Here is a 26091-nt window from a genome sequence, read left to right as displayed (position 1 = left end):
CAGGGTGCAGAATATTAGCAGGCTGGACTTAGAATTTCCAAGAGAAACTTGCCATCAGTTTTTGCTCTGAGAGTTGCACAGCGTGTGCGTTCGGCCGGTGCATCACACAGAACCCTACATGAATCCCACATGCCCACCTAGAAGCCATACAACAGTGTCAGAGGGCCTGATTCTCGTTTACTCCAGTCACTTGAAGGCACCGGCCTTAGGTGCAAATGAAACTCAGGCCCCAAACCCAACATTGCATGATCCACGAGGTGGTGAACGCACTCCTCTGACCTCAAGACACTTGGTAGAAGAAAGAGGTTAAAAAGCACCATCCTTTTACAGCACGTTTCTTTGCCTTTACAGAAGGGATTTTATTTTCCTTTGCCTCTCTGCCTATGTATAATGTAACTTGTCTCCACCAGCCTGCTTCAGGGACCTTCCAAAACCATTAGTGCTTCTGAGAAGTTTAAAAAACCCAAAGTAATAGTACAAGAAACATAACGACCACGAGATATTTAATTTTAACCCTTCTTTCTCTGAAATCTCCACTTCCACCCATGCTAGCCCAAGGTTGGAGGTCAGAATAAGGCAAAAACAAGGGCCTCACTTGCCAGTTTTGTGTGTTCAGTGGATAGCCAATTTTTATATATTAAAAAAAGGAACATAAAACCCCAAACTGATCTTTTTTAAAAAAATACATATTATCAGATCCCATTTCCCCCCCCCCCCTCTATAAAAATAACTTCAGGACTTTGATTAACAGAAGGTACCAGACGGAGGTTTGAATTTTTGTTAGGTGCTTTGTTTTTTTTTTTTTAAGTTTCAGAAAATAGTACTGAGCAAAAATGGATGGACTCGGTGGGGAAATTAAAACAGTAACAACTGACCTTGTTTACAAGTCTAATTTACATTCTGTTCTGTCTGGGATCATCACCTCTACTATAGATAAAACAATATGGATAGCATCTACTATATGAACTAGTTAAGTTTATTTATTTTTTAATCTTTTCTATAGGATTATATGAAATAAATTTCAATGTTTATTATTATTTTAACATTTTTATACCCATCAACTCAAACTTCCCCCCCCCCTCTTTTTGGTTAAAAACAAACAAGTCTTATTTTAAAATGCTTCTTTAGAAGGCAACAGATTAGAAACACCCCACTACCACCTTTCTGATGCCTTGAAAAAAACCCAGCTCCCGCTGACTTGTACTGGGGTCAAGAGTGCTCAGCACTTCTGCAAGTCAGGTCCTTGAGCCAAGATCATGCAAAACACTTGAGCACACGATTAAAACTTAAGTGCTTTCCTGACCAGGGATGGATTTAAACATACGCCTTGCTGGATCGGGACCTTAATGGCTAAAAGGGGGCAGGGGAATTAACATGCCCACCCTCCCCTCCAAAAGCCCACGGTTTTCTTAAAGAGGATGCATTATCTTTATAGGTTTTTGCACCAAGTGCTGCTAATGTTCTAGCTTGTAGGGGGTCAAAAGAGGGCAAGGTCAGGGTAGCCAGAAATCCAAATAAAAAAAGATAGAGACCGGGCTCTATTCTGCGTACCCTCTTCCCCATCCTTCTGGCTTGGTCGTATCACTTACTATAATCTAAGAAGGCTGCATTAAGGCCCCCGTCCTGTAAAAGCTACTGGGCGCTGCGGAACCACTTATGACAACAGGCACCTGATAATGTTTGCAAGATTGGGCTCTTGTGGTAAATCAATAATCCCGCTCCCTACAGTTCTCAGGGTCAAGCTTCTGCTCCTCACAAAGGGCTTGATCCAAAGGGGTGAAAAACGGGCCTTGCGGAAGTCAAAGGCAGAACTTCAGTGAGGCCAGGAATTCACGCAATGGGCTTTGGCTCAGGCCCTTAAGTGCATGCTTAACTTTAAGTCCTGCTCAAGTCAACGGGACTTAAGAACGTGTTTAAGTGCTTCACTGAATCAGGGCTTGAAATGACAGCATGATTGCACCAGACAGGAAAAGGCTCAAGCACATGATTAACCCTTGACTCTACTGGCAATTAAGCATATGCTTAAGTGCTTTCCCATACAGGGATGGGTTCCTGGACTGGAGCCATAGTGAAATATGCCACTGATTTAGCGAAGGCTTGTGGCCCGATCCTGCAATGACTCAGGGTCCAATCTGGCAGATTCATGCCTGCTGATAACTTTACTCCCCCAGGCAGTAGGATTACCCCTATACGTGAAGTGACACATATGAGGAGCTGTTCGGAGGATTGGGGTTTTAAATGGCAGCAAGATTTTGAATTCATAGTGGTTTTTCTCTTCTCTGATTTTTAAGTTTTTTAAAATACATACAACTTTGTGTAACTTTTTTATTTCAGGGAAGGGCCATTTGCACGGTAACTATCACCTTTTACATACACACACGCACACACAAAAAAGAAACATATATTAAAAACACTTTTTAAGCAATACTCTGGATACAAATGTATTTTTTTTAACCTACATATATTCTAACCCTTCTAAACTTTTTAAGGATCACTTTATCATAAAATAAAATATCCTTTTTTTTTTCTTATAATAAATTACCTAATAAAAAGTATTTTTATTAGCCCAGTTCCTTGCTACATTTACATGTAATAAATGCATTTATTAAAATAGAATATTAAATTATAAAGAAATGTTCTAATTTTTAAATCTTATTTTTCCTCCTCTTTCTCTCTCTCTTTTTATTTTTAAAAAACGCCTGTAAACGAACCGAAATAAAAAGTCAAACACCAAATAAGCAAGTTGAATATTTGCGATTTAAGAGGTTCTGAATGTTAACAGTCTTAGCCTTTGCATGTATGGAGATTTAAAAAAAAAGAAAGAAAAGAGAAAAAAGAATAGATATCCCTCCAGCTGAAAAATATGTTTGCAAATGGGAGCTAGGACAAGATATTCTTATAGTATCTCCTCATTAAATATAAATCCAATTTTGGTTCTTTTTTTAATTTTATGTATTATAATACATACTATTCTCTATATAATTTATGATGATGAGGATATCACAGTATATTTTATATCCCTCCCTGCCCCTTTGTTACATTTATCATCCCTCCTCCCCAAGTCATCCCCTCCACCCCCACAACCCCTCCCCGATACCTCTAAAATAATGGCCAAAGACATAGCATATTTGTGTCTCCTTTCACAGGCAAAGCAGATGTTATTAATGAATTAACCCCTCCTCTGAACATCCTGTCACAGCCCCCATCTTCTAGTGTCACAGTCCACCATCAAGGGGTGATTTGTGCCAAAACCTTGCAGTACCATATACAACACCAAGGGATCTCCCCTCCGGTCCTGAAAATCTTTACTCGCCCATCAGGACTACTTGTTGAAGGTGGCTTGGTGAGTAAAGATTGCAGGATTAGGCAAAGCACTTAAGCGTGTGCTTATCTTTAAGCACAGGCTTAAATCCATTCCTGTTCAACAAAGCATGTGCTTAAGTCCCAAGGCTCTGCTGAATTGGGTACCAGATATGTCCCTGTTTTCTCTATCCACTCAGACTCCTAAGGGCCAATCCTGCCAGGTCCTGAGCGCTTCAGGAGAAAGGGCTCAGCACTCTCAAGTCCAATTGACGTTAATGTCACTACTCGTATGAGTTAAGGACTATTTGCATAAGTCAGGTCCCATGTACCAGAGATGTCCCTTTCTCCCCATCCACCTATGCATCTAATCGATCTAGTTCTTTGGGAGCGCGCCCATCAGCATGGTATCGGAGCCATCTCACCTCCTATTGACTCCATCACCCCGCAGGCCTGGCCGCTAACACACAACGAGGGCTCTGTCCTGCCCTCTGCTGTGCAATCTGCCCCCTGCCCCGCAAAGCACTTAAACACGTGCCTGCACCGCTGAGCACCTTGACAGGATCAAGCCCCTCATGCGACTCCCTAGGTGTTCTATATGGTCACTGCTGTTCTATAGGGTCAAGCCCCCACCTGCTCCATTTCTCCCAGGAGCCCATTGGAATCTAGTATCGCCCGATGCTGAAGTTGCAACCCACCTCTAGCCTGTCCAGCAGCGCCAAGAGGTAGAGCCGCAGCAGCATTAGTAGAGACCTACCCTCTAAGGCCCCGATCCTGCAAATACTTAGGCACATGTGTAACTTTACTATTACTAGTAGCCTAATTGATTACAACAGGATGACTCATGATAGCGAAGTGCAAGTGTTTGCAGGACTGGGGACTGATCCAGTTCCCACTGAGCATTCCTTTTGTTCTTAAACCCTGAGGTGGGGAGAGGGTGGAACATCTCAAATGAGACCCGATACTGGTCCCATTTGCTGGGTTCCATTTCAGTCCAACATTGCCCTCTTTCCACTAGGGATGTTTTAGGGGAGGGAAGGGGGAAGGGAGATCCCCATAAATTTAGCACCCCAAATAGTGCCTCATGGAGTCCTAAAATACGTCCCTTCTCCCATGATTGCGAGGTGGAGACACTAAGGATTTGTCTAAACTAAAGACATTTGCACGGGTGTAACAATTGCAAGATGGGTCACCCAGTATCTTACCCCTCACCGCAAATACACCCACTCAGATTTACACGGAGTGTAAGTTAGCAACTAAAACCCAGTACAGACAGATTAGACTGGAGAGGGGGCATTTCTTTCTTTTATCCTCATTGCTGGTGAATTGGACCAACAAGCCATTTCTAGTCACCTATCCAGGAAGGTATAAGTCAGAGCAAATAGTTAAGGTCATGGGCATTTTTTGTGTGGTTGATTTTTTTTATTTTTTTTGTGGGTTTTTTTTTTAAAGATTTTTTTTAATATATATACATATATTTAAAAAGAAAATAAGGAGTTATTCAAATTTATGCTCTGCCGCACGTTGGGGTCCTGGCGAGCTACTAAGAGACGGGGCCTGGGGCATTCCATCAGTTGGATACCCCCTACAGGCGTTCAAGAGGATTTAGGCCCCCTGTGCCTCCCTCCCCCCCAAAGTATAGCCCCCTCTCAGACCAGAGGTAGCTCTTGGTGCACCTGCAGCCTGTTTTCTTCTGAAGTTGCTACATCAAAATATGGGGAGGGAGAAGAGGGGCAAGGAAGGGAGAACAAAATAAAACAGGTCGCAATACTGCTACTCTGTATAAACTAGAACTGCTACATCAAGCTTTCTTTTAATATATATGTATATGTGTGTGTATATATATATATATATATATATAAAGGTTATTGGAACTAAAGATTTCATTAAAGGCCAACTTGGAAGCTGGAGTGGGAATGCCCAGTCCATGGAGATATGGACAGGCTGCCTACTGGCCATACGGATGGCTTCCCCTCCTGGTTCCGATCGGCAACCTTGGATAGTTGTTTGGGTTAGATTTTTTTTTTTTGTTTTCTTTAGAAAGGTTTTTCTAACATTTTCAGCATGCAGGAGGCTTTTATATCATTTTACTTCATGAAGGGGAGGGAGAGAGTCTAAGCTCTCAGACCTTCCTCCCCACCATTCCCTAGGGTCAGTGCTAGAATATGGCCCCCGTCCCACCCAGGTCCCCAGTCCAGGTATCTTCCCACCCTACCCCATCCCACCCCACCCAAAGCTCTTCACAACCTGGCATCAAAGAAAAACATTGATCAAAAACTCGCTCACATTACCACGAACAGACTTCACTTAGCCAATAATGACTAGTCACTCAACTAAGATATTGGCCCCATGGGACGCAGCCAGGGAAGCACCGGCTGTTGCGTTGTAATCCCATCCGTTACCAACACAGATATTTCTGAACGCCCCTTTGGAAGGGTGGTCTGATTTCCAACTCGCTTTTCCCCCCAACCACTCTCCTGACATCAGTAGGAAAGGTCTGCGCAAAGAGGAACAGAATTGTGGAGGTTACTCCCCAAAAAGAAAAACTTATTTTTTACCTTTCCTTCTCTTCTATTGGGATCGAAACAAATCTAGATTTCAAATAATAACTGGACCCTTTCTGAAAAGGACGTGGTCAGAACAGGACAGATCCTCAAGTTTTCACTGAGGCCGTGTTTCCATTGAAGTGGCTGGGAGGGGATCTCACTGCTGCACATTGGAGACAGCCCGAATCCCATGCACCACCATATAAGCCCTCAAGATTTGAGTGGTACTAGCCTCTTGCTCCTATGGAAGGCAACTAGCCCAATTCGCCATTGCCCTGCAGCACTGGAGTAAACGACGACACGAGCAAGTGGGTCTAAAATGCTATGGAAATGATTTGGTAGCAGTTTGCCCCCTTCTTTGCAGTGGTATAAATGGCTGCAGAAGGTGCAGGGCAATGGAGAATTAGGCTACTTAAGGTTTGTTAAAGCTGTGAGGGGAAGAAGAGGGGTCATAACTTTGACATGACAGTGTCCCCTTTTGTACAACATTTTCTATCAGCATCCGCTGCAGAAGCTAGGAGCACAACCTCCTACCGCCGTCTATCCCCTGCCCTGTATAACAATCCACCATCAATGCAAAGTGTTATAAGTACAAAATTTCACGCCCCTCCACCTCACATCTGAAGATCATACATGGACCTTTTCCGAGCCTAGAGTCCAAACAGAGGCCTGCCTCAGTATCAGCAATCCACCCCCTGTATGTGACCGAAGGATGTCTTGAACGAATTGTAAAGGGGCTCAGTTGGGGTCGAGTGGCAAGGAACCAAGAGGAAGAGGGGATAGTCCCAGGAAGCACATTACGATGAAATTAAAGTCTCCTGTAAATCAAAGAACATCTCTGGCTATTTTTATTTATTTACTTTTTGGCCGCAGAACTGTCTCTCCCAAGTTGCTAAGCTCGTTGGTCCACAGTTCTAAATCAGGGTCCAGGATTCGTGAGTAGAAGTAATTTGGGGGTAGGAAGAGAATGGGGTGGGGGTAAATATATATATATATATTGGTACTTGGTAGGTTAATCCAACACATGTAACTTTGCCACCATGGCAATTTGGCATCCAGGTACTGGTTGAACAAACCTGATCACGTTAAGATGCTGGATTGTGATTGGCGTCGAGGCCAGATTCGAAGCCCGTCTCTCCCACTTCCCAACAGTTTAAAAAGTATCTGATTTAACAAAACCAGGAGTCTTCAAACGATTAAAAGGATGTTCAACAAGGCAATTCATTTATTTATTTTTTTGTTTTGTTCTGAAAAAAATATAATATATAAAAGTGGCAACCTCCGGAAGATCCAGGTTAAGGACAGTTGAAGAGGTTTTGGTCCATAAAGAAATATTTTCTTCTTCCTTTTTTTTTTTTTTTAAATTTTCCACTTGGTTTTGGGTAACAAAAGTTTTGGTCCAGTTTAAAAACAACGACGACGACAAAATTATATATATAAACTCATTTTTTTTTGCTTTCTGTCGGGATGCATGTTGGTTTCAAATGGGCTCATCGCCTGTATTGCATGATCGTCTTTCTTAGGTTTTGGTGCGGTATACTTTTTTTAAGAAAAGAAAAGAATGTTAGCGTGTGTGTGTGTGTACTTTAAGAAAAAAACAATGCTGTGTGTGTGTGTGTGTGTGTGTGTAGAGCTGTGTGTAGAGCTGCAGCTGGCATCACTTGGAAAAAGCAAAGAAGAGTGAACTATGGAAACATGGAAGTCAATCCTTGCCCTTGGATGGGAACTCAAGACTGGTTTTGAAATACCCTGTTAGTGACTCCTGATTCAACTGATGAACAAATCCCAGTTTGGATTTTAAAAAAACAAAAAAAACAAACAGAGTTCCAAACTCCGCGGTGGCTCAGAATAATAAAATAAATGCTAAGCACCCAGTGTGACTCCTACAGGTTCTTCCAAACCTTCTTCAGTTTCACCGGCGTCATTTTTATTTGTTTTTTCAATGTTCTTTTTTTTAGAAAAAAAAGGAAAACAATAAAAGTTCTTTAGCTGCTGTTTTGTGGTTTTTTTTTTTTTGTTTGTATTTTTTAAAATCTTTGAGGTAATAGAGTTGTGCCCTCGTTCTAACAGGTTCCCAGAGGTTGATGTTTTTTTTCTTTCTTTTTCCCCCCTTTGCCATCTGTTTTCTTTTCTTTCTGTTTGTTTCTTTCCGAGCTCTCCTCTGCCAGTTGGTTTGATGTCCCCGGGAGGGGGCGGGGGGCAGCTGCAGACCAAGTTAAAAGAGGGAGTGTTGGTGGGGAAGGAAGAGCTGTTGGGGAAGCCCCTCATTTTCCACGTGCCCCTGGTGTCTCGGTCAAATAAAGATGACCAAGCTTGGTCAATGCAGAAGAGCTGTGAGTCCTGTCTCGCCACAAAAAAAAAAAATTAACTAAACCGCTTTGCTTCCGAGATCCAAGTGTGCGTTCAGAGTACTTGTTTTAAAAAGACATCGTAGGCTGGAGCATCGTTTGCCCTTCAAAATTTCTGGCTTTTCTATTCATTTTAATTTATTATTATTCACTTCTTTTTTTAAAAAATAATGTACATTGCTCGTAAAATAATTTCTTTTTTCTTCTTCTTTAAATTAATTATTTTATTCTTTCATTCATTTGTTTATTCTTCAGATGTCATTAATTATTATCATCATCATTATCTTTTTATTGGACTCCCACCCCCTCCCCATTTCGGTCCCCACTTCCCCCCACCACCCCGTCCTGTCTCTTTAAGAAAATATTCTAATAGCCTGAGTGGCTGCAGCATGGCAAACCGGGCACTCCGGGTCGGTCCTCTCGCAGATCCGCACAGCGCACTCCATGCAGAAGAGGTTATGGCCGCATGGCACCAGGGCGGCCGTCACTTCACTTTCAAAACACACCATGCACTCCCGGCTGCTGGAGATGGATGTCCGGGCGGTGGTGTTGGCTCCCAGCTTGGAAAATCCTTGCAGTGGTTCCCCTGGAGACCTTCTGGGGAGCCCAGAGAGGTTAGGCTCTTGGATAGAAGAGGATGGGGAGCGATGCGAGTTAGGATGGACGGCGCCGGTGCTGCCGGATCGTTGCTGCTTAGAGAAGAGCACTGAGACGGGGTTGGTGTTTTCCTGCCCGGCCCACATGGGGGCACCAGATTCTGGCACCCCATAATAGAGATCTTGTTTGTTCACACCATAGTTAGGAAAGAGGTAACCATAATTGAAGTCATTTTGGTCGTTCAGTCGGGGTGTCTCGTAGACCGGGTCCACAGAGCAGTCACCGATGCACCCAAGGCTGTTCTGTCGGAAGGTGGAGAGGGGCTTGCAGCCTGGGGCAGGCGTGTGGACCCGCCACGCCTCTGAGTATCGGTTCTCCATGCCCGAGTCAGGGCTGCTGGACAGGAAGTCATTCTCATTGTTGTATTCCAGGATCTTGCCCGTCCTCACTGCGATGTGGGTCTCAATCTCCTCCCGGGCCCGCTCCACGTTGCCGGGTGCTCCTGTGATCTCAAAGACGGGGTCCCGGTCCCGGCTGGGTGTGATGATGTAGGTATTGGTTTGCTGCTGGATCCGCTTGATGGTGGCCCCTTTGGGACCCACTACCAAGCCCACCACACGATAGGGTACACGGACCCGGATGGTGACTTGGCCGGGCAGGGTAGGGGCGCTGCCAAAGGTGGTGCCGGCCTTGTTGCGGGAGGCCCGGATCATGGAGAAGTGCTCAGCTGCCGAGATGATCTCCCGCCTAGCCATGGCTACGTCTTCCCGCCGCCCCGTCACCATGAAGACTGGTTCCTCGCCACGCACCGGGGTCTTGATGTAGGTGTTGGTCTTTGCCCTCAGAGCTTTGATCTTACAGCCTTGGGGAAAAGCAAAGAAAGAAAACAAGGGAGAGGGATTAGAGTCAAGGCCTTCTCCCCAACATCCTCTGCACAAAACCCCACCTGGGACTCAATTTTCCCTCAAGGCCTACCCTGGGGCCCAGCCCCATCAGAGGCCAAGCAACCTCCCACTCAAGGCCCAGCCCTGCCAGGGGCCAAATGACCAGAGACATATATTCTACACTCCCAGGCCTGTGCATAGTGACCAGTTTGTCCAATGGTCTCCCCCAGAAATTTAGGGCCTTAACGCGATATAGCTCAGCGTTTTATGATCAGCAGCCTCCCCCGACTCCTCCCTCCCCAGCAGCGGGTGCTGGGTAGCGATTCCACCCAGCAGGTCTGTTGAGAGAAATATGAGGCTCTGGTACATCCTTCGCTGGGGCCTCATCCTCTCCCCATTTCATTTTATTTGCACAGACATCACAAGTGTTTTGGGGGCCCCCTGAGCTCAGGGTCCCAGTACAATTGCCCTCCTCTCTCCCCCTTACATCAGCCCTGACCCTCAGCCCCCGGCGACCAGGCAAGGCTGGTGACTGTTGGTGGTGGCACCATCTTCAGACCAGCAACCCCAGCCCAGGAGAGGAAGGGGCTAATGCAACCACTGGGGAGGAAAGCTTCATTTCACCACTGCAGGGATAGGTCACTTAATGAATGAGGCCCCCACCTCACCCCCTCAGCCACACACTGGGAAGTGGGGAGGGAGAGGCCCCCACCTCCCCAGACATACACTGGGGTGGAAGTGGCCCCCACAGCCACACACTGGGGAGGGAGTGGCCCCCGCCCCCCTCAGCCACACACTGGGGAGGGGGGAGGGAGAGACCCCCACCCCCCTCAGCCACACACTGGGGAGAGGGGAGGGAGAGGCCCCCACCCCTCTCAGCCACACACTGGGGAGAGGCCCCCACCCCTGCCCCCCACATAAACACTGCATGTAGAGGCCTCAGGAAATCACCTGCCCTCTGCCCCACAGTGGCTTGTGCCCCCGGTCCCCTTCTCCCCCTCTCCCCCAGGCCAGGTGTCCCATCATGTCACCCTGAGAACCCTGTCCTCTTCCCTACACACTGCCTGGGCCCTGAGGGGGATTAAACGGCTCCCATGGCAACGCAGGATTCAGCCTGCCTAATGCGCCGAGGGGCGACCCGTCATTCCCATTGACATTAACAGGCCTCATCCCATTGACTCCCATGGGGGAATAACGGGACCCCGACTGCAGACGAGGGAAGCTAAGCCCCTCTCAGCACGTTGAAGGTCCAGCTCCTGAACGTAACGTTGGGAGAGGAGATTAGTGGTGAAAAAGAGGTGGGTTGCTTGAAGAGATGGGTTTAAAGGACGGATCAGGTGCCTGGCAGAAAAGTGTCCCGGCCTAGGGGGCAGCATGATGGAAAGCATGAAGCAGAGAGCAGGAGGAAGAGGTGAGGAAGGGATAATGCAAATGGCGGGGCCTGGGTTCCCCAAACAGCCAGTGGGAAGATGGCATGAAGCCTCCCCCGCCCCCCCCCCCCCGACAAAAGGGGATAAGGATGATTTAAACCCTTGAGCGAAGGGTGGTAAGGCCAAGGGGCTGAGAGTTTGGACTGAGGACCACACGTGAGGACAATGGACTTTGTTACCCTGGAAGGGGTGGAATTAAAAACATGGCCTGTCCGAAGAGCTGAACTGCAGCAAAAGACAACCCACTGCAGGACTGGAGTGATCACTGGCAGGGAGTGCTACTGAGGAAAGAGCTGCTATGTCATATCCAGCGACGAGGGGGCGAGCCAGTGGTGAGTCTTGTTATATTAATTTAGATGGAATATATGGGCCCGAAGAGTTAAAGCTGTTAACTTGACCCTGTCTGTCACTGTCCCACATAAAACAGTGTTAAATAACCTCTGGGGTTTGGTATACAGAGCCTGCTAAGTACCATGGCAAACATGCTAGGAAATTCACGCCAAAGGTTAGAAATGTATTGATTGAAACACACAAAAGGAAAAGAATCAAAAGGCGGCAAAAGGCGTTGGAACTGAGATTGAGTGATTATGCAAAACAAATTTAATCAAAACCGCTTTTTAAAGAGGACGAATACTGGTTAAAGACTTTTATTCTGTCAGACAGTCCTTGGTGGGGGGAAAAGGATTAGTTCTGGTGTTCAGTTCTGAGTTGGAAATGATAGCCTCAACACAGAAGGGAGAGGAGGGCAACATGGGGAAAATACAGTTTTGTCCATGGTTTTAGGGTACAGGGTGGCAGGTCAGTCAGGAATGGATGCTCTCAACCCCGCCTCACCTCCAATCATCTCACTGATCTGGTCAGGTCCCTCTCCCAGTCCATCTCAGGCCTTGCAGGACTGAATAGACTGCCTTATGTCAGTCTGCAGTGTGGTACAGTTGACTTCAAGATCAAGTAAAAAGCAGAGAGAGAGAGAGAGGACAGAAGGAATATAGTGGGGGACAGAAAGACACATGAAGGAGGGGAAGACAGAGCAGGATCTCACTCGTGTGAGCCTGGGTTCCCCACTGGAGCAGCGATGGTGGCCAAGCGTCCCCAATGGAGTACCAAGGTAAAAATCCCTATACTGCAGCCACAATGGTTGTAGCAGTTCCCTTTCCTCCCAAGCCTCTTTTTAGTGCCCCAAAAAGCGTGATGGGTGGAACGGCTCATTCTCTCCTTATTTCGCCCACCAATTAGGCCTAAGTTCCAAAGCACCAGTTTTGGCTTATTAATTTCTGGTCCGCTGCTCCCCTTGTTTACCGGTCATAATCTTAATGCAGTCCTTGGGTAATATCAGTAAGCCCCCTCTGCTGAAATTAATTCAGTCTTTCTGTCTCCTTAAATCTTTTCTTAAAACAGTTTTATGTAACAGGTCATTGTAACAATTCATGAACCTTTATCCACTTTCCATTGGCTTGGCTCACAGATACAGTAGGCCTGCTAGGCCTTCGAGATTACCTGTTATGGTAGCATCTCTGGCCCCTCCCAAGATTGGGATTTATTGTGCTGGGACATGGTGAGAGACAATCCCTGCCCTGAAGTGCTTACAATGTAAATAGACAAAGGAACAATTATTATCCCCCTTTTACTGATGGGAAACCAAGGCACAGAGAGTAAATTATTTGCATAAGGGCACACCAGGAGTGTGTGGTGGAGGCAGGAAACCAGATGTCCCGGGTCCTCGCCCAGCACCTCAGCCACAAGACCATCCTTCTTCTAGGTGGCAATAAGGGATAATTACTAGTTGAAAAACAAATGTGTCCTTTGTAAGTTGAAAGAAAAATTCTTCCTGGGGGCATTCCTGTAGGACAGAGATTCTATTAAAAACTCCTTTTTAAAGCATCTCAACTTCGGGGACAAATCATGTCAGGCACTGATCTGTTTGAAATAACGAAGCCGGGGGACTGGCAAGCTCAAGGGGGATGGCAGATGGAGCCTTTCACCTCTAACCCATCCGTTCAAATCGTTTTGGTAGTGACCCAGTGTTGTTAACATCTGGAGGCTATTGGGTTCCTTGTGAGAAACGAGTTCAGCAGGTCTCAGCAGCACAAAACCGGGTGTTGTCACTGGATCCCTTATTGTCAGCCTCCGTGGAGAGAGAATTGAATGTGCCCCTCTCGGTCAGAGAGATGATCCCCTTCAGACAGAGCTGAGGCACATTGGCAAGCGTGGTACGTTTGGGGTGGCGGGTAGAACCTTGCATTGCCACTGCTATGCTGGTATTGAAAACTTGCAGATGATCAGCTCTGCCCGCACCCTGAAGTTCCTGGAAAGACCAGTCACTGGCCAGGTTTAGTGCTCCAAGGGCACATGATCTCACCAGCTGGCTCGCAGCCTTTCTGCCAAGCTGCGGCTCACCTAGAAATTCCTCTTTTCACTTTGTCTAGGGCTAACCATTCCCTCTCCCATTGCAGCACCAAGCCTGCAGGTAGCCAGCAGCTGCACCCCCAGGCTTTGTGCGGGATCAGCGCATCTACCAGCTCCACCCCGCTCTCCAAAGCCCCGCAGTGAAGAAGTGCACAGCGCAGGACTGCCTGAGGCTTGGGCCCTGCCCGTGAGCCCCAAATCTCCCTGTGGAACAGCCTCAAATCTGCAGCATCTGCTGCCACAGAGGGGGCCGCATTTTGCCCTGGATGAATTTCAGAGGGGTGAGATATGCAAAATAAACAGCCCTGGCCGCTGATAGTACAGCATGAACGGTAGCAAGGTGAGCTTCCTTCCTAAACTACTTGCCTGTCAATATCCTAGACGCTAGAGGAACCCCATCAACGAGCAAAGAGGAGAACTGAATCTCCAAGGTCCAGTCACTCAGCTTCTCTACTCAGGCAGCCTGGTGGTTTTTCTGGTATGGAATTGGACTAGCCCCACCACACTCACTCCACACAGGCCACGGAACAGTTGCGAGGCTTCTGGTCATAATCAACCTGGGTGAGATTTACACACCATCCTAAACGGGAAAGGGTACCTACCCCATTACCAGTCCCCTCGCCCTTGGTCCAAAATTGCTTCCTGTCTTTCCAAAGGGAGGGAAAGGAGATTCATGGTGGTTTGATATAGGAAGGAGACATGGTACAAATAGCCTTATACCAGGGAAAGAATGAGATTTGAAAATGATCTGTAAAATGGGGATAAACCCATTAATGATTGTGAGATGCTCAGATACTATAGTGAGGGCCAAAAATGTACCTCCTAGATAGACCAGGGGTCGGCAACCTTTCAGAAGTGCTGTGCCGAGTCTTCATTTATTCACTCTCATTTAAGGTTTCACGTGCCAGTCATACATTTTTACGTTTTTAGAAGGTCTCTTTCTATACGTCTATAATATAGAACTAAACTATTGTTGTATGGAAAGTAAATAAGGTTTTAAAAATGTTTAAGAAGCTTCATTTAAAATTAAATTAAAATGCAGAGCTCTCAGGACCGGTGGCCAGGACTCGGGCAGTGTGAGTGCCACTGAAAATCAGCTTGCGTGCCGCCTTTAGCACGCGTGTCATAGGTTGCCTACCCCTGAGATAGACCAAGGGTTAGATGTTAAAGGTATTTAGGAGCCTCATGATCGAGGTAGGTGCCTAGTGGGATCTTCAAAAGCACCCAGGCACCCAATTCCCCCAAGTGCCTATGTAAATCACACTATGTGCCTATCTGCACTGTTAGGGGCCTAAATACACCCTGCTGCGTTAGACTGAGTGGCACCAAGTGAGATGACATCACATCGGAACATAACCAATGAACAGAGGAACAGTGGTGGTGTGGTTAAGGTGCTCGCCTGGGAATCAGCCCTTTAAAATATCTGGCCCCATGTTCCTTCCCAGCAGATTCAGATGGAAATCAGGCACAATCCAGCGGGAGGTTCTGTAGCTCATTCTAGCCCCAAACTCTAAAGCAAACTTCAGGGCAGCCTAGTCTCTGCTGCGCCACGCCTCGTGCAGTCATTTCCATCTCAGAACTGTCTGTAGGGCTTCGCACCGATGCAAATGACTGCATGAGGTGCAGGACAATGGAGCACTTGGCCCAATAGGGTTCCTGGTGGAGCAAGGAGACAAGGCTCTGATCCTCTGACTGGCATTATCTGTATTGGGAGACTGCCCTCCACCACCTCTGTAACCCCCTTCCCTGGAAGATAAGCCACTTCCTTTCCTTCTACTGCCCTCCGGTCCCAACCTCCTTTCCTCCCTTTACATTACACCTTTAACACACCAGGGCCTACAAAGAGGTGCTCAGTACCCAAAAAACTGGGACTCCTCAGCTCGTAGGCTGGAACATTATTATTTATATAGTTCCTAATAAGTAACAGCAAGTTTCTGAGCTGGGAGCTCTGGACTGGAGTTAGTCTAGCAAGACACTGGCTTATGGTGACATCACAGCATTTACACGGATGTAACACTCTCCTTGCCGGGGTCAGCGGCAAGGATTGAACCCTGCCCCTTCCGTGCAAGGCCACCCACTTGAGCTGCAAGGATAACTCTAGGTACAGCCACGTTTTTTCCTCCTTTTTTAAGACCTGCAGCAGCAATTGCATTGTCAACTGACTCGGGCTTGTGCGACGCGGATAAAAATAGAAGTGTAGCTGTTCCCGCTCAGGCTGGAGCCCGGGCTCTTAGATACGGCCCCGTCGCTGGGTTTCACTGAAGCCTGGAACACCTACACTGCTCGTTTTCGCTCAGGAGTGCAAGCCTGAAACAGCTGACCCAGGCTCTGAGAGTCACTGCTGTGGGATTCCCCCGCCCTGTAGATGTGCCCTCTGTCAGCTGGCAATAGTGGTAGACTGTTTATGCAACCCTAGCTAGTGACTGAACCATATAAAGCATACTGGACCACCACATCATGCTAGTCAACTACGGTGCAACACGACCATGTGGGCTGGATTAGAATGTGTGGCTATGAAATACAATGACTCCACATCGAAACATCACTAGCTCATGAATAAAGAATAGTCTGGTGGTTCAGGCACTGGCCTGGCACTCAGGAAACATGGGTTTACATCCCAATTCTGCCACAGACTCTCAATATGAGTTACAGCAGGTCACTTAGCCTCTCTAGGGAAAATATTCCGCTGTCCTTTATTTAGGGCAGGGCCTGTCTCTTACGATGAATCTGTACAGAGCCTAGCACAATAAGTAATGTGACAACATTGCATTACACCTAACTCTCTGCCAAGGCATTGATTTCACGGAGCCCCATGGAGGGGGGTTGCTAGATGCAACCCTGAGAAAGATCAAGACAATTCCCAGAAAATCCAGGCCAGCTAGAAACCCTACTGAGTGCTATCTAGCCTGATGCTATTCCCCATTGAGATTGTGCCCTGCAGTAGATTTGCAGTGCTTTGTCCAGTCAAGGTTTAAAATGGCTCACGTGGACTGATTATTATTTACTATTTGTACTGCAGTAGCACCAGTCAGGGATCCGGGTCCGTACAAACACAGAACAGAAACACAGTCCCTATCCCACGGAGCTCGCCATCTTCATAAGATTCACTGAGAGGCCATGATGTCCTGTGGGAGATCACCCCACCATTATATCGTTAAGGACATGCTTCTCCCTTGGGGAGAACGTCCACCTATTGTGTGGGACTGAAGTTATGTTTGCCTAAACGCCCTGGTATTTAGGTAAACAGGTCTGCATCCCAGGAGCAAGAGTCCCGTTTGCATCCAAAATAGGATGTCGGGTTACGCACTTGCCGGGGTGGACCTGGGATCTGCTAACAGGAGAACCTGGGACAATGGTTGCACACAGATGGAGGGAGATCCAGGCCCAGCCTGGTAGGAAACAATCAAGCAGGTGACGCAAAGGGTCATGCAGGCAGAGACAAAGGAAGGGGGCTCCACGCTGGGGACAGATGGAAGGAAACCAAGGCAAGATATACATGAATGGGGACAAATGTAGAACAAGATCATATAAGCTGGAGCGGGTGGGAAGAGGTTACATTGATAGCGAGAGACAAACAGTGATGGGGGCGGGGGAGAAGGAGAGACGCACGGAATGGCAAAGGGGACACAGGCAAGGAGACAGCACAGGAGAAAGGGGGAGGGAAGATCTGGAAACGGACAAAAGGACGCATGGTGCAGCTGATGGTGTGAGAAGCAGGGGGGAGGAGGGAGGGTCTCCAAGCGGCCTGCAGACAGGAGAGCTGGCTTTGCAGAGACAGACAGATGGGGGAACCTTTGCTTTAAACTGAAAAACACAGGAAACAAGATTGACCTACACCCAACCATTAAGCCAGGAGGCCCCTCACAGGCCAATGGGCCAGATCCGCAGCTCATGTAAACAGCTCATTGACTTCCAAAGGGAGCCACGCTGAATTACACCCGCTAAAAATCTAGCCATTCTTATATTTGATTTATCCATTTATACCTATGACGGGGCCCTAATCCTGAGCCCACACCCAATCCTGATCTCACTCTATGCCAGTGTAAATGAGGGGTTTAACTCCATTGACTTCAGTGGGTGCACTTTTGGGCAGCACAAAGCCGGGTCAGGCTCTAGCTCTATTCATCCCAGCTGGAATGAGCAATAAGGAGGGTCTCCTTTCCCCACAACACACATACACTCCTTTCCCCCATTTTTGCTATTCAAGGCTTTTTCTCATCTCTAACAACACAGAACAAACCTCTTTAGTTAGTGGATTAGTAAAGGGGCAGAATTACCCACTACGCTATTAAGAATGTAAAACTAAGTCGAGAAGAGAACCTCCAGCACATTTCTATAGGGCAGTACTCTTTAAGGCATTGCACAAACATCACCTAATTTATCCCTGTCAGCTAGGTTTTTATATTGGGAAGGGAAATAAGCCCTTGCTTGTCTATACAGGTTGTGTTTTTTTTTTTAAAAAAAAACTCAAGTTCATTGATCGCCAATTAACTCAAGTTCACTAACAAATTTGTAAATTATTTCACTGAACTACAAACCTTTGTCGGAGAACAAACCTTTGCGGCATGTCCAGACTTGCACCTACAAACGAGTTAGCTAACTGGAGGCAATTGGTAATCAGTTAACTCCAGCTAAACAGTCTAGTCTGGCTATGTCCCAAATATGGTGATTAGAAATGCTGGAAGATTGGGATAGACTGAGTCAAATTCTCCTCTCTGTTACCCCAATGTAAGAGCCTGCTCCAAAAATACATGGAAGTTGAGGGATCAGAGATTAAGGGCTTGATTTGTCATTGCCTTGCACCTAGAGGAGTTAGTAAATCAGCGCAGTGTGGGTGTAACATGCTATCGTTTGCACACACTGGTCCCAATACTCTTCTCATACTGGTTTTACACCAGTGTGATTCCATTGAGAGCCAATTCTTGTTTACACCAAGATCCCTGTGCACTGCTCTGGCAGCGTCAAGGGGGCCTTAAAGTGGATCTAAATGACAGATGCACTCACTTTGGGTGTAAATGCTGACGCAAGGCGCGGGGCAAAAGAGAATCAGGCCACTGGAAGTGCACACCCGTGTAAATCCAAAGTTAATGTCACTGATAGCCAAATGCAGCTTTTCATTTCCAAGGACTGAAGGCCAGATCCTTAGCCGCTTTAGCCCCACTGAAGCCAACAGCTGGTGTAAACTGGTCTAACTCCACTGAAGCCAGGGGGTTAGACTCTCAGATCAAGGAGCGAATGATTCTATGCCAGTTTACATCAGCTGCTAATCTGGTCCTGAGGTTTTTAAACAGATCCCATCAAATCACTATTGGTCTTTACACACACGTATATTTTTAAGATATAAATAATTCCCACAGACAAAAGTTTTCAGCCTGATTCTCTTTCACGCCGCCCCTTTAGACCGCTCTGGTGTAAATTACATACGTATGGACCTGCTTTAAGGCACTTTTAGGCGGCCAGAGGAGCGTAAAGGGGCCTCAGAGAAAATGAGGACCTGGCCCCTTATCTGTAATATTCATAACATTAAAAGAGGCCTGTAAAATAAACAACCATCAAATATATCTGTGTGGCAAAACTTTGTTGCGTTGCTGGTGAAAGTTGAGTTCAAAACACATACACAAAGCACCAGAGACATGCAACCACTAATTAACTGTTGGGTGAGATTTTGTTGCGTTGCTGATGAAAACTGTATTTGAAAAACACATACACACAAAGCACCACAAATAAACAACAACTAAATCTCTTTGCAGCGAGGCCTTAGTGCCCTGCTGATGCAAGTTGTGTTAAAGAAAAACCAACACACCCCAAAATAAGCAGTCACTGAATTTCCGTGTGGTTGAGGCCTTTTTTGCATAGCTGATTGAAGTTATTCAACAAACACACGCATATACACCCCAAGACACCACAAACAATCACCATCTTGTTGTGTTGCAGATGGAAGTTATGCTAGAGAAAAACCCAACCTCGGCAGCAGATCTCAAACAGCAAGGCATCATCATGCAGGGTAAGGTGGGTGTGTCACTGTTGTGCCCGCATGGCGCAATCCTGACGTCTGACTTTGTCACATGTTTTAGACCTCGCTGGGAGAACGGGGCCAGGAGAACTGCACAGGGATGGGGGGCTGCCAGACAAAGGTGGGAAATTGGTGGTGGTGGTGGGGAATCTGGAGGGAGGGGACCAAGGACCAAACAGCAACATGTTTTCCTGCCGCCCTAGATTCCAGCCACCCCACTCTGCAGCGAGGTTCATTTGGTCGGCAGTAGCACAGCCAGCAGCCAGCCCAACACATGGAAAATTCCCTTTGTCTCTCCAGGCTTCACTTTCTCCTCCTGCCACACACTTTTGGTTAGGTTCTCAAGACCCACTCAGGGCAGATTCCCCTCTTGCATCGACTGGTGTAAATCCAGACTAAGATGGGCCTGATTCTCCTTGACCCCGCTCGGGCACACAGCCCAATTTACACCCACTTTAAAGCCCTTTTGCACTGCCAGAGGGAGAATCAGGCCCCACTGCACCGAAAGGAGCTAAATCTGGGATTTCCACGGCCGAGCAGACAGCAGGATCTGACCCAGAGCTGCTTCCCTGATTCTTTTAGACACACCTCCACATGGGGGGCGGAGGGGAGGAGATAGAATCATCAGGCCGCCTGAATGAAAAGGCTCCCTCGGACTATTTTTAAATGCAGAGAGCGTTAGAGCATGTTCACAGCGACACAAAGAGCCCAATCACCTGGGGTTACTGGGGCCTCTTGTTATTTGACTTCACCTCACCAAGAAAGCACAATTTATGTTAAGCTCCCTCTCAGCATAATCTCGTCTCTGTTGACAACAGGGCGAGTAAGAGCAGGCGGGGAGAGGCTTCACTAGAGAGTCTCTCCGGATTTAGGGAGTAAGGATGTTGCCATTGCTAATAAAATAATAAATCATCATCATAAATGATATTTTATTCATTGTTATTATAATTATACCTAGATCTTACAGAGGACTTCTTTTCTCAGACAGGGTGGGGGCGCAGAGTTTGCAAACCTACCGCTGGGAGCATTAGAAAGCAAACCTAATCCTCCCCCATCCCCCCACCATACATACAAAGAAATGCGACTGCCTATCAGCTCAGGATGCTGTTCAAAAACTGGAAGCCCCCAGCCAGCCCCAGGGCCTACCTTCCCTGTGGGTGGGAATGGCACCAATTTACCCCAGCAAAAAATTCAGCTCCTTGCTTCTCTCGGGCCTTTCCACAACTGGGCCCTGGGCTCCCCAGGGAAGAACCCAGGTGTCTTAGCGCCTCAGAATTTTGTCCCTTTTAAAGACCCAGGCATGTGTAGCCAGGGGTCACACCTCTCGCTCCCCTCCACTCTCATCTGGCATCAGTCCCCTCTAGGACAATCTTGACAGTCTGGGCACAAGAGCCTTCTCCTTTGCAACTCTGGTCTCTCTGCTCTTCAAAGTCACCTGCAAAGGCTGCAAACCTATTGAACTGGGGGCCAGGCCAGGCAGAGGTGCCCGCAGTGGGTTTGCACCTCCAGTGGCCATAAGCAGCCAAGTAGGGGTTTGCCTAGGGGTCATTGCTCCCACTCTAGCTGTGGAAGGGAATACCTGGCTGGTCCAGGTACTGACCATGGCTTGGGGGGTGGATTCTGCCTCCCCTCCAATCCCTGTGCACTTGGAGTTCATAAATGCCACTCTCAAGAATCATTATTACTTTGTTCCCTGTCGAACCTTCTCTGGTTTCCTTCCATCCACTCTGATTTAAAAAGGCAGCAACTGGCTCATCCCACCAGACATCCAGGTTGATTGCTGACCTTTGTGGCAAGATGGGGGAGGAGGCGGCCCTATGTACATGGCTAGCCGCTTCCTCCAAAAACCAGGCTCTCCAGGGAAAAAGCCAGTGTCCCAGTGACTCAGAATCTTGTCCCTTTTAAAGTCCACAGCCCACATAGCCTGGGGTTGCATCATTAATGAGGCTCTCAGCACAGCAACCGGCACCACCACAACTCAAGTGCAGTTTACAGAATGCAACTGGCTCTTTAAGGGCATATTAGCAGTTCCCATGGAACGTGCATATCCATCAAGCACAAGTTTATTTCCTGGAGCGTCTATCATTCAAACTGGATCCACCCCTCCCGCCCCCAAATTAAACCACTTTGCAAAGAGAGTTATAACCATTCAAATAAAAAGACATGGGGCTTGATTCTCATTTTCACTAAGATCCCTTTACACTGTTCTGGCAGTGCAAACGGGTCTTAAAGTGGGCATACATTGCACTGCCAGAAGTGTGCAAAGAGGCCCTGTGTGTGTACGTTTTTAATAAGTTGCATTTTGACAGCTGGGAAAAGTTTTTTTAAAGATCAAGAAATTTAGCAATGTATTTAATTGGAACAATGTCAAGTTTAAAAGAAAAACTGGTTTTGATTAAAAATCCTCAAACAAGTTTTTTTTTTTTTTTTAAGGATATTTATATCTCTTTTCCATACATTTTTATCTCCTTATCCTCAGATATCCACTGAAAGCAACCATTCCCCTTTAATGTATCACAGGCTTGCATTGGCTTCATCCACTCTATTAAACAAGGGACCTCATTTATAATCTTCATGCAGTGGGTTCTCTAGAGACTCCAGGCAGGCCTTTCAAAAGAACTCAGCACCCATTCACCTAACCAAAGTGACCAGGTTCTCAAAAGTGCCTAGCACCCAAGCAGCACCCATTGTCCTCAACGGATGCCCAGCACTTTTGGAAACCTGTACTCCATCATCTAACCGCCAAACAAAAAACAGACCCCCAAAGGCATAAAATTAGACAAGAAAGAAAGAAAGATCCGCAGCTAGGGTAAATCAGTGTGGTTGCATAGACTTTAATGGAGTGAAACTGATTTAAACCAGCTGAAACTGTGTCATGTTGACTTTAGATGGAGCAATGCTGATTTACCCCAGCTGGGAATCTGGCCCATGGATACTTACCAGTTTCCCAGACATTGGAAGCAACCCTCCCTCCCCACAGGCAAACCGCTAGTGGGAGAATTGCAGCAGGTTTCTGTGTTGCCTTCCATCACTCCATTCACAACACACACACTGCTGCATGCAAAACAAATCAAAACACACCCCTCTGCTTTAGAGTTTGGGTCAGCGATGCTACCCAGACAGAAAACAACACAGGCATCTTTCTGGCACCATAGAACATGTCCAGTTTTGATTCGGCCTAACAAATCTCTCTCTCTTTTAACTTTATTAAACAAAGGGGGCCTGAGTCTCCATTGCCCAGCACCTTGTGCAATCGTTAACACTGGTGCAAACACTACCCTGCTGCCCACGCTCACTCTGCTCTGGTGTAAATGACTTCACATGGTGTGGGGCCATTGAGAATTGGGCCCAGGGAGATCTTCTTTGGTAGCAACATACCCCCATCCCCTCTATTCGCAGAGACACTGGGCCAGATTCTGAGCTTGGTGGTATGAAACCAGAGTGAAATCCACTGACTTTAATAGAATTGCCCTAGGTTTACACCGAAATCAGACCCCTGAGGCACTTTTGCCCACGCTGGGGTCCTCTCAAGGCAGCAGGCACCTCACTGATGGCAAAAGGCCTAAAACTCGCCTTCACGGAAGAAAGTCAAGCCACCGAAGGCCCTATTGTTCCAATACATGTTCCACTTAACCATGCACAACCATTAGTCATCCATATTTCTCCCTCTCTAATTCCCCCCCACACCTTCCCCTCTGGGAGCATCAACCTCAAGAAAGGACCCCCTTTGCCTTTCTACTCTCTCCACATCTGTCCAACAGCAGAACTGCCTGCTCATGGCAATTTTGACTCAAGACCCAAAAGGAGGCATTTGGGTTTTGAACTGCAGTTTTTACCAATCACACAGTGCATCAAGTTACTTGTTTAGAAACAAAAAACACATCCCACTTAGCCCACACTGCTTCCCCCCCCCACCCCAAACAACATAAAACTTCTCTCCGCCAGACGTATTAATTTTAACCCTGCGTTAGCACCGGACTGATGGCTTCCAGCAATAATCCTGCTACTTGGAAGACTGGAAGGGGGTGGAGGGGGAGAGATGGGCGACTTAAGAGTGGGTGTGGTATATATATAATTTTTTAAGCCCTCCTCCATTCTACCTCGCTTCGAATGGAGCCCGTAAAGAGAACAAAAGCATCACTGTCAAAGAGATTCTGGTCAGCTCTGGGGGGAGGGGGGGGGATAGAAAAGGAGGATGGAAAATGAAGAATAGGGCACAAGCAGGATTGTTAAATTCCAAACCCTCCAGTCACATGATTCCAGAAAGAGTTCAACTTTCATTAATCTGTTATTTGAATCCTTTATAGGCCTTAAGAACGCCTCCCCCCCCCCACCCCAACCCACAGCACAACCCCTCGACTTCCCGCACGGAGCCCAACAAAGGGGATTTTCCCCTCGCCCCGCCTTGCCCCCGTGGAAGGAATGAGCAGACGAGTCTCCCCAGCCGGAAGGCAGGGAGTGTGGCTGGGGAGAGACATATTTCACACCAGCAAAGTAGCAAAAAGGAGGGTTTTTTCCCCCCGAACGAGCGGAATGATCTCACACACATTCCTCCAGATTTCATCCGGCCGGGTTTTAGAGCAAGCGAGCAAACAAACAAACTCCGGACCATCCCTCCATTCACTTCGGCCCAGAGAAGTCCTTCTCGTTTCAGTCGGGGGGGGGGGGGGGGATCAGAAGTGAGCTTTATTTCTCCCGGGGGCGGAACAGCCAGATTTCCCCTCTTTGTTTCTTGGCATTAGGAAACACTTTGGAGGGTGATGAGGGAGAAAGGAGAAGGGATATGGGGGGAGGAGGGAAGAGAAGGGATGCGGGGGGGAGGAGAAGGGATATGAGGGAAAGGAGAAGGGATGCGGGGGGGAAAGGAGAAGGGATGCGGGGGGGAAAGGAGAAGGGATATGGGGGGGAAAGGAGAAGGGATATGGGGGGGAAGGAGACGGGATGCGGGGGGGGGGAAGCAGAAGGGATATGGGGGGAAGGAGACGGGATGCGGGGGGGGAAGCAGAAGGGATATGGGGGGAAGGAGAAGGGATGCGGGGGGGGGAGGAGAAGGGATATGGGGGGAGGAGAAGGGATATGGGGGGGGAAGCAGAAGGGATATGGGGGGAAGGAGACGGGATGCGGGGGGGGAAAGCAGAAGGGATATGGGGGGAAGGAGAAGGGGTGCGGGGGGGGAAGCAGAAGGGATATGGGGGAAGCAGAAGGGATATGGGGGGAAGGAGACGGGATGCGGGGGGGAAAGGAGAAGGGATATGGGGGGAGCATTTCCCTCCCCCTGCAGTGGCCATTATTCAGCACCGGAGAGGGTGGGTGGAAATACTCCTAATAGATGGACCTAGTTGATAACAATGGGAGAGGAGGCCTCAGAATGGGGCGGGGGGGGGGAGGGAAGATAATCTCAAGCGGACACTATTTAACTTTAAAACCCACTTCGAGTTCCACCACGCCCCCCCCCCAAAGAAGGGGAAAAACCGGTGTGTGTGTGTGTGTGGGGGGGGGGTGTTTCCCAAGTGATGCCAACTGAGCGGGTGGTTTAAGTTTTACCACTTCTACGCCTCCCCCCCCCCATCTTAACAAAAGAACTAGGTGGGATGCTAGATGGGGGGCGTGGAGGAAGGACAGAGGAGCCCGAGCCCTGGGGGGGGGGGTGTCTGGGAGGGGAGAGGGGGGAGAGTGAGCAGTGGAGGCAGGTTAAGAAGGGGGGGTCGCTCGGCCGGGGGGGGCGCAGGAGCAGGGCACGCTTAGGGCACCCCCACACAACCCCCCCTCCCCACTCCCACGCGTACCTTGCCTGCCCACTATCTCCGCCACGTGCTCGGAGCTGGGCACGGGGACGCACTCGGTGGTGTTGGAGCTGCTCTTCAGCCGCAGCTCGGCCTCCTTGTACAAGGCGCACAACTTGGTCTCGGCCGCCCCGGCGGGGGACGCGGAGGACGAAAGGGTCGCGGAGCCTTTGGGGGCCGGCGGGGGCGGCGGCTGGGGCGGCTGCGGCGGCGGCGGCTGGGGCGGCTGGGGCGGCGGCGGCGGGTGGCTGTTGTTGTTGTTGCTGTCCTCCGCTCCCACCGCGGCGGAGGAGGAGGAGGAGGAGGACGGCTCCCCCAACCCGAGCAGGCACAGCTGGTCCAGGGCGAGCTGCAAAGCTCGGTCATCCTCCAGCAGCGCCCGGTCCTTGCTGCTCCCCGCGAAACAGCCTAGCTCGCCGAAACCCCCGTTCCTTTCCATTATCCCTGATACTACCAGGCTAGGCATGGCTAACAAAGACTTGAGAGGGGGGTTGGGTGGTGGTGGTGGGTTGGGGAGGGTGTGTGTGTGTGTGGTGCTGGCGGGGGGGGGGGAGTGTGAGAGAGAGAGGAGGGGAGTTGGGGGGGGGAACAAAGAGCTTGGGAGAGAGAGAGAGAGAGAGAGAGGAGGGGGGAAAAGGCAGAGGGAGAGAAACAGACAGAGGGAGAGAGAGAAAGGGACCCTCCGCCCACCTCCCCTCGCACTGGCCAAGCCCCTTTCTCTCTGTCTCTCTCGGTTCCTTTCTGTAACCTGATCTCTCTCTCTCTCTCTCTCCCAGGCACTTCC

At 48.3% G+C, this 26091-nt stretch overlaps 1 protein-coding gene across 1 annotated transcript; it reads right to left on the bottom strand.

Annotated features, from left to right (window-relative positions):
- Positions 1 to 739: 739 nt before the first annotated feature.
- MEX3A (mex-3 RNA binding family member A) lies at positions 740 to 25927 on the bottom strand. Its single transcript, XM_065574457.1, has 2 exons — positions 25311 to 25927; positions 740 to 9653 (listed from the first exon to the last, which is right to left on the bottom strand). Exons 1-2 carry the CDS (start codon positions 25771 to 25773, stop codon positions 8548 to 8550), a joined length of 1569 nt encoding a protein of 522 aa, XP_065430529.1. The 5' UTR covers positions 25774 to 25927; the 3' UTR covers positions 740 to 8547.
- Positions 25928 to 26091: the final 164 nt, after the last annotated feature.

This window comes from Chrysemys picta, chromosome 20 (genome assembly GCF_011386835.1).
Source record: "Chrysemys picta bellii isolate R12L10 chromosome 20, ASM1138683v2, whole genome shotgun sequence".
Lineage (NCBI taxonomy): Eukaryota > Metazoa > Chordata > Testudines > Emydidae > Chrysemys > Chrysemys picta.
This window is presented reverse-complemented; position numbering and strand designations above follow the sequence as displayed.